The 8,967-nt window shown below is 54.0% G+C and overlaps 1 protein-coding gene across 1 annotated transcript in view; it reads right to left on the bottom strand.

Moving 5' to 3' along the window:
- The window catches only part of LOC117886029 (fer-1-like protein 4), a 113,606-nt gene that overhangs the window by 63,390 nt on the left and 41,249 nt on the right, over window positions 1-8,967 (bottom strand). Inside the window, exons 16-19 of the mRNA XM_034787662.1 lie at window positions 8,000-8,198; window positions 5,222-5,342; window positions 3,837-3,937; window positions 1,480-1,567 (exon numbers count right to left, since the gene is read on the bottom strand). Coding sequence (XP_034643553.1) covers window positions 1,480-1,567; window positions 3,837-3,937; window positions 5,222-5,342; window positions 8,000-8,198 — 509 coding nt within the window. The remainder of the gene's footprint in view (window positions 1-1,479; window positions 1,568-3,836; window positions 3,938-5,221; window positions 5,343-7,999; window positions 8,199-8,967) is intronic.

Raw genomic sequence — 8,967 nt, 5'->3', positions numbered from 1 at the left:
TAGACACCCCATTTGACCCCCTTTATACAAGATTTGGGTGCCACTACAGGACCTTGGTTGCAACAATGATTTATATGGTCCCAGTTTATGTCAATAACGTCACACACCCCCACACTGAGCCCGTCGCTGAGCCGCACTGGGAACCCGGCCCCACACGGCCCAGCCACACCCCCACATTGAGCCCGTCACTGAGTCTCACCCGAGAACCCGGCCCCACATGGGCCAGTCACACCCCACACTGAGCCTGACGCTGAGCCGCACCCAGGAGCCTTGCCCCACACACAGCCCAGCCACACCCCCACACTGAGCCCGTCGCTGAGCCGCACCTGGGAACCCGGCCCCACACGGCCCAGCCATACCCCCACACAGAGCCCGTCGCTGAGCCGCACTCGGGAATCCGGCCCCACGCGGTCCAGCCACACCCTCACACTGAGCCTGTCACTGAGCCGCGCAGGGAAACCTGGCCCCACACGGCCCAGCCACACCTGCGAACCCAGTCCCACAAGCCCAGCCACAGTCCTATACGGAGCCCGTCACTGAGCCATGCGGGGGAACACAGCCCCACACGGCCCAGCCATACCCCGCACTGGACTCCAACTGTTTCTTTGTGGAGGAGCAGCCCTCGGTGAGCCTGCTCCACCTGAGCTTCAGGAGCTGCCCTGGCTCCCCTTTCAGGGGCCTTTCCAGGGGCTGATTCCAGAGCCCTGTGGAATCTGGGCTGGGACCCAGGCACTGCCCCAAGCTAGGAAACACAGGACCCAGATGTTTAAGTGTGTGAGTCACAAGGACTAGGATAAAATCAGTATGGGACTTCGGGGCACAAACCAACCACAGCACAAACTGCCTCTGGGGCTGCTTACTGCAGAACAGCCCCTTGTGGGGAGCCTGACAACTTCCTCTGAAGCATCAGGGGCCAGCCCCTACCCAGGACAGGATCCGTGGGGAGATGGACACCTGCTCCTATTGAGTGAGGGGAGGGTGGCAGGGGCAGTACCCACAGACTATTACCTACGGTCACAGAGAGCCTTTAGCATTAGAACCAACCCTCTCTGCAAGGTGGCCGCCCTCCAGGGCACAGTGTGAGGCTTACCAGGTTACTCAGGGATTATCTGGAGTTGGGCAGGTAAAGAGACGGCCTCCGGCAGAAAGGCAGTAGCTCAGTTTTACTGGCTAAGGTCTCGATCCTGCAAGCTGTTCCAAACAGCCAAGCCCCATCAGTCTCGAGGGCACTCCAGGTGGGCAGACCCACGCACCTGTGCAGAACTGCCCCGAGACTCCGGCTGCAGGAGCAGCAGGATGGAGGCTGCGGTGATGGGCACATAACAATGGCCATTCAGACACATACAGTTCCTTCAGAACTGGCACTACACATCTCCCATGATGGCAATTCCCCCTTGTCCCCCTCCCCAAACTCCTCTCAGAGCCAGTGACCACCCAAAGCCCCTCCCTCCTCAACCTCACAGACCCTACCCCACTTACAATGTTGTGTGTCAGGGATTTCAGCCGACATCTGTCGAGGTTGTTTGGACGTGACATCATTTTCTTCTCAGCATTCAGTGAATACTGCCTGTGATTAGAGAGAGCCCGTGAGCCCTGAGCCAGGACCACGCTCTCCACATCCCTCAGGCAGGGCACGGCTCCGAAAACATGAACCTAATGGATTTCAAGGGAAACCACTAACATCCCCCCTCTCTCTGAACTGCTTTTCCTTCTCCAGCCACCAACAGCCCTTAGCTGCATTTGAGCTGTGCATTAGGCAGGACCTCGTGTGTCCCCTTCATAGTAAATTAGGCTCTAGCCCCACAACAGGCCCCTGCCCCACTGAGCAGTCACCCTGAATGGGACCTTAGTCAGCTTCAGTCTCCCTCCTGTCCGCGTGGGTCTTTCCAAGCAGAATGGGAGGGGAAGCACAAAGGCAGTTATCAAAGCAGAGAGTGGCTGGCGTAGCACCTGAAGCTACATTCCGCTTACTGTGGCAAACCGCCCAGATACCCATTAACACCAGCTCCGGAACTGCAGCCTGCTCCCCCTGTGCTTCCTGGGAGCGGGTTGCCCTGTATGAGCTCACTCAATCTCTCCTGCCTCTTCTTGGCTGCCATCCAGGGGCGGCTCTATGTTTTTTGCCGTCCCAAGCACGGCAGGCAGGCGGCTTTTGGTGGCACGCCTGCGGGCGGTCCGCTGGTCACGCAGATTCGGCGGCATGCCTGCAGGAGGTCCCCACTGCTGAATTGCCGCCGAAGCCGCGGGATCGGTGGACCTCCCACAGGCAGGGCCGGCTTTAGCAAGTGCAGGGCCCGATTCGTGGGGCTTATACTCACCGGGCAGCGCTCGGGTCCGTGGGGCTTTGGAGCTCCGGCCGTGGGAGCGGGGCTGTGGGGCTTTGGAGCTCCAGCCGGGGGAGCGGGGCCGTGGGGCTTTGGAGCTCCGGCTCGGGGAGTGGGGCTGTGGGGCTTTGGAGCTATGGCCTGGGGAGCGGGGCTGCGGGCTTGCCACGCTCTGGCTGGGCATGGGGCCCAATTCCGGGGAATCGGGAGAATTGGCCTAAAGCCGGCCCTGCCCGCAGGCATGCCGCCGAAAGCCGCCAGCCTACCGCCCTCACAGCGACCGGCAGGCCGCCCCCCGCGGCTTGCTGCCCCGGGCACGCACTTGCTGCACTGGTGCCTGGAGCCGCCCCTGCTTCCATCCCCCCCTCTTCCCTTTCCTTCCCTCTCTTCCCCTCCTTTCTTGTCTTTATTGACCAGCCTTACTAGCTAGATGGCTTTCTTCCTAAACCGTAGAGCCCTTCGCTCGAGGAGGGGCCTGCACCATTGTGCTTCAGTGTAGCGTGCAAAGCAGCAGAGGAACCACACAGTCTCTTGCAGTATAACACCCTTCCTCTGATTGCTGCTGGCTCTGCGGAGCACACAGGCCTGCTTTGGTCACTGCTCAGGCATCCTCTGCAGAGCTTTGGGCTCCCCAGGAAATTGTGCCTAACTCTCAGGCACAGGCGCCGACCTTCCAATGTGCCAGGGGGTGCTTGACCCCCAGCTCTGCCTCAGGCCCCACCCCCACTCTGCCTCTTCCGGTCCTCGCTCCACCCCCACCTCTTCTGGTCCCCGCTCCACCCCCGCCTCTTCCCACCCCGTTCCGCCTCCACCCCCCAGCAAGCCGCGCCCTTGCTCCTCCCCCTCTCTCCCAAAACCTCCTGCATGCCGTGAAACAGCTGATCATGGCAGGCGAGAGATGGAGGGAGGGCGAGGCTTAATCAATGGGACCTGCCAATGGACAGCAAACACTGGGGGACTGGAGGGGGAGCTGATGGGTGCTCAGCACCCACCGTTTTTCCCCATGGGTGCTCCAGCCCCAGAACACCCATGGAGTTGGCGCCTGTGCTTTCAAGTGCCTAGAAAATCACAGGATCACACTGTGATCCACAAAGTCTGAGCTAGGTGCCTAGGCTCCCTGTGTAATGACTGGGGAGAAACAGGCATCTTAGACTGCCATACGCCAGCTAGCTAGGCAGTGAGCTGCTTAAACTACCAATGGGAGATGCAGATGAGAGGAAAGCCCCGCCCTACTCAGGAGATAGGTGCCTATCTCTGCATAGCAATTCATAACTAGTGATGGGCCTTCACCACAATGATTGGCTCTGGAGCTAGATGTGATCTGCTCCCAAGTTCTGGGACATTTCGATCCACCTCTAACTGTGACTGAAAAGTTATGGGTTTTGGCCTACACCTGTGACTGGGGCAGAACAGGCTGGGCAAGATCTGGGGAGAATGTGGTGTCTGGGAACATTCACTGAAATGCAAACAAAGAGTTCAGAAAGAAACCAAAGGAAGCAGAGACTCACTAACCTGCATCCAGCTACAAACTCCTCCAGCACCTGCTTGAGTCTGTCTTCTGCTTTAGACTTTGGCCTCCTCATGAGCGTCTCCACGTCATCCAGTCCATGTTCCTGTTGAGACAAGCGCCACGTTAAAATTATCCCTGGGTGCAAGTGCAGACATGCAGCAGGGAGACCAGTGCCTTTGTGTCAAGTCCCCAAAAATTCACCTAAAATAACCTTGGGGCCCCTTTGACAAGAGGTAGCAAATGTCAGGGCCTTGCAGGTCAGCTTCCTGTTGGAGGAGAATCAGTGATGTGGAAACCGGGTATATGAGTGTTACTTTTTATATTTACACTATATACACCAGTCCTGGAACAGATGTGGTCACAAATGGCACATAGGTAACCTCTTTCAGATTTCTCAACCCAAACACCAGTGCCCAGTTCCCAGGACACAATTGGGCCCTAAGTAAGTATTGACTCCAGTTAGAGAAATTAAGGCTGAGAACAAGTTCCTTTGTGGTTTGCAACAGCTCCCACAAAGAACCTGCATCACAAAACGCAACAATGCAGCACGTGTCCAAAGATAGCACACTGCTTGCACGCAAAGAAAGAGAATGTGAGAAACCATGGAACAGCGCATCCAGCTCCCACCGTCTCAATATTGCACATGCTGTACTTTTCCTGATCAAACCCATGTGAGCGGCCAGGGCTCAATCCTGCAAGAGGCCCTGACTGCAGTGGGGGAGGAGGGTATTAAACTCCTGACAGATTAACGACACATGCTTTGGGCTTCTGATTTTCTGTTTTAACTGATAAACACCAATGAAACACCCCCACACACAAAAATGAAACCAGTGTTTTTACAATGAACATTGGGAAAACACCAGAAAGGCTTATTAGTATCTAAGAGCTTGTCTACAGTAACCTGTGGCACATTAATTGGCCCATGTAGACCCTGCCTGTGCACACTGAAGTCTATCTAGTGCACTTTAATGTAGTGCTGTTTGAAGAAGTGCTCTGTTAAAGCACGCTGTGGAACTTTACAAAGAGATTACACTCTCGGTATGCGCTACTGCCAGGAGTAACGTATGTGACATACAATTACTCGTTACAATACGTACAAAGAGAAAGCCTCAAACACCCCCAATTATTTAGGTTGACCAGACAGCAAGTGTGAAAAATCGGGACAGGGGGTTGAGGGTAATGGGAGCCTATAAAAGAAAAAGCCCCAAATATCGGGACTGTCCCTACAAAATCGGGACATCTGGTCACCCTATTGGACATCTACATAAAACTCAAAAATTGCTACAAATAAATGTCATAAAAGAAATCAGTAAGCCCAAGAAAGAGTGATAGGAGGAAGCAGTGCGAGGGGAAGCAATGGGGTCTCCCAGTCACTGCTATACTTTACCAGGCGTTCTGCTATTTTGACAATCCAGTTGGAATTGTAGAGCCTCCAGGTGTGATCTTCCCAATAGCTCCAGACGTACACACAGGGCTTCTCATGCAGCAAAGGCAGGCAGCTGTAAGAACTAAGAGCAACAGGCAGAGCAGGTTACAACTCACAATGAGAGACTGAAGCAGCCTCAGAGCCATCCTAATACATGTCAGTCGCCTTGGGGAACCAAGCCATGGGATGCATGGCTCTGCGGCTGCTGCCTTAGCACCGAGAAAGAAGCACAGTGCTGAGAACAGAGGCCCAGATTCACAAGGGACGTAGGGTGGTGACACTGAGCATTGCAGCGCCTGGCTCTCAGGTGCCTAGAAAATCACAGGAACACACTGGGATCCACAAAGCCTGAGTCAGGCACCTGGGCTCCCCGTACAATGCACAGGGAGAAACAGGTGCCTTAGAATGCCATTCACAGCAGCCAGTATGCTAGGCAAGAGCTGCTTGGACTAACCAATGGGAGATGCCAGCTATAGGAGTCAAGTATCAGGGGGGTAGCCGTGTTAGTCTGGATCTGTAAAAAGCAACAGAGAGTCCTGTGGCACCTTTAAGACTAACAGATGTATTGGAGCATAAGCTTTCGTGGGTGAAGTGGGCATTCATTCATGAAAGCTTATGCTCCAATACATCTGTTAGTCTTAAAGGTGCCACAGGACTCTCTAAAGCTATAGGAGTGAGTGCTGAGCCCCGTCCCGCTCACAGAGAGAAGTGCCTAAGTCCAGGCTGCAGGGAAGTTCCTGTCTCTGCGATCCAGATCCGGGATGTCAGGTCGCCCTAGGCGCCCAGGGAGTTTCTTGTGAAAATGAATCAGGCAGGGCTGTCCACACAGAACAGAGGAGGAGGGGTGCCATCACGTGATAACGTTTAGCCCAATGGTTAGAGCACTTGCGCAGGATGTGGGAGACCCATCAGAGGGGATAAAAGGATTTGAATAGGAGGTGCTCTAACGACTGTACTGTGGGATTGTCTGATGCGGGGCTCCCTCGGTCTCTCCAGGGAAGCTATTCCATTGGGGACAAATACTTAGCATCACTGGGCCAGAGTGAGAGAGAGAACGACTCTGTTGTCCAGTGGCCAGGGCACCCCAGTGAGGTGGGAGACCCAGCATTCAGTCCCCGTCCCCAGTAACTCTATAACGCACAGTGGAATAACATCAAGAGGAGAGATTAAGGGAGCCCCATATGAGAATAACCCATAACTCACCCTTGAGAGGGGTGGGACCCACGTTCAGACCTCATTTTCCCCCTGTTTCAGCAGACAGGGGAATTGAACCTGGGTCACCCATATCCCAGGTGACTGCTCTAACTACTGGGACAAAGTTAAGAGGTAGGCAACACCTCTAGGCAGATTTTGAATGGGACCCGACCCAGCAGGTGACCTCTGAATAACACCTCAGCCTCCCCCACCCCCATATCAGGCCCCACAGGCGAAAACTTACCTTCTCGGATTTGTGGAGTGCTCTGGGCCTCGGAAGTTAACGTCCCCTAAAGGGAAGCAGCAGCGTGCATACCCAGAGACAGAAACACAGGTGCCAAGGGAACTTTTACGCTGAAGACTTAGTTTAGATGCCTACAGCATTCGGTGGGGATTCTGTGGACCTCAGTGGAGTCTAAAACTGGGACTTAGGTGCCTAATTCCATGATCAAGGAGCTGAAGTACCTTTATGAATCTGGCTCAGAGATCCTGCCATATGGGCTGGGTGCAAGGGCTGATGCAGTGCTTATGGCAGAGCCAACCCCAACGGGGGAGGTCGGAGAACTCCTCCAGGGCAGCCTGGAATGACCCTCATAGCTGGAACTTGTCTTACACAATGACTTCGTCAAGACCCTAGACACTGAACCTTCTTTGGGGGGTCAAGCTTGTCTGGCCACCAACACTAGACTCTGGCACCAGTCTTGAACCCCCAACAGCAAATCCCCTAGTGCAGCATGCAGTTGGTGAAGCCCCAGCACGCCGAGCAATGCTCAAGGCTGTGTTCTTCCCTGCAGCGGAAAAGGCACTGAGCATTCTCCTCTCTCATGGACATTGTGCCATCGCAGGAAAGACACCGTTTGAAGCCAAAGGATTTGTCCTCTGCCATCCCAAATGAGTAAAAGGAGCCTCAACAGAACAGGATGAAGCTCGGTGGAGTCTAAGATGGCCTAACCCACCCAATAAAATGAGTTCCTCCTGGTGTCTATGGCAGTCAGCTGGTCTGAACCCCCTCTGGGGTGAAGGCTCAACAGACACTAGTACCTAGACAGCTCCAAAACCAGATTGGAAGAGCTAAATTCCTGTCTTTTGTCCCATAGCAATCATCTCCCTGCCCAGTCGGGGGGATTCCCTGTACCAGAGAAGCACCACATGCTAATCCTCCACTCCCACCCTCAGTTGAAACACTTCATATCCAGCATTTGAAATGCTGAATACCCAATGTACCTAGCACAGCATTTCTGCTGCCACCATAGGCGGAACCACTGCTCTCCTGGGGACAATGGCCTTTAGCTATCTACGTATGGCATCTAGGGCTGGGGGATCAAAAGCACTTAGGCCCCGAACGTTCATTCAAATCAATGGAAGTGAGAAGCCTCCAACTCCTACCGATTCACTAGAGAATCTCGCTGGCTAGGTGGAACATGATTAGCTAGGAGCCCTACCATCTACACCCATGTACCTGTTAATGCCTTATGGGATGAATAAGAGTCCAAAGCACCTTTCCGAAGGAGGCTGATGTGAGCGAGCACCATGAAGAGAACTCACCTGTCGTATTCAGTGGGCTCTGGCCTTTGGCTTTCTGTCATGGATTTATTCTGTAAAGTTGGACTTGGGGCCATAACTTCAATATCCAGCTCCTCGTCTGAACTGGGATCCAGCAAAGGCTGCTTGTCTTCAGGCCCTTCTCCTTTCTGACCTTTCTTAGGGATTTTGGTCACAACCTCTTCAGCTTTCCCATAGTTCCCTTGCAAAGACATGTATTGTTCATATTTTAAACTAAGTATCTGCCATAGCCTAGAGGTGAGAGGATGTTCCTGCCCAGCCACTGGAGTACCAGAAGCAAGTGCCAGTGTTCCCGGCATTAGAAGTGCCTTAATGTCCAGCCATCAGAGCATGGTGCACACAAGCTGGAGACTCTGGATGGCCAGACATGAACTCCTCCTAGACTCTTCCGAGTTCACAATTTTACTATAGGGAGCCTTTTAGCCCCCCCCGACACCCTCACTAGACTCAGAAGGACCCACCCAGGCGCAGCAGCTTCCCTTCTTTCTTCCACCCAACCCGTTCCATGTGGGAAGCAGCAGCAGAAGCTGGCAGGAGCCTTTGCAGCTTCCTAGCGTCATCATTCACTTAACTCTGAAGTTTGGGACTTTGGACTTTAAAAAAAAAAACATCTTTTCCCACGGGTTGTTTCCCCAGTTGCCCCATCCCTCTGATGCCCTCAACTGCCTGGCATCACTCCACAACCATTGAGCTTCTCAGCCTCTCTCTCGCTCTCTCTCCCTCCACTCCCGCATTTCCCTCTCCCACTGCCCTCCCTTATTCTGCAGTCCCTTCCCACCATCCTTCTCCCCTACTCCCACCGTAAGTGTCCCCCCACAAACCCTAACTCTGGAATGTTCCCCGGGAATTTGGACAATCAGTAATCTATTCTGAAAAGGCCTGAGTTAGCTAGAATATTTATCTCCATAACCTGCACTAGAAATCTCCACCCTGTAACCTCGAGGGTGCTT

The sequence above is a fragment of the Trachemys scripta genome, chromosome 12 (assembly GCF_013100865.1).
Source record: "Trachemys scripta elegans isolate TJP31775 chromosome 12, CAS_Tse_1.0, whole genome shotgun sequence".
In the NCBI taxonomy this organism is placed as follows: domain Eukaryota; kingdom Metazoa; phylum Chordata; order Testudines; family Emydidae; genus Trachemys; species Trachemys scripta.
The sequence above is the reverse complement of the archived record's forward strand: the minus strand, read 5'-3'. Positions and strand labels throughout refer to the sequence as shown.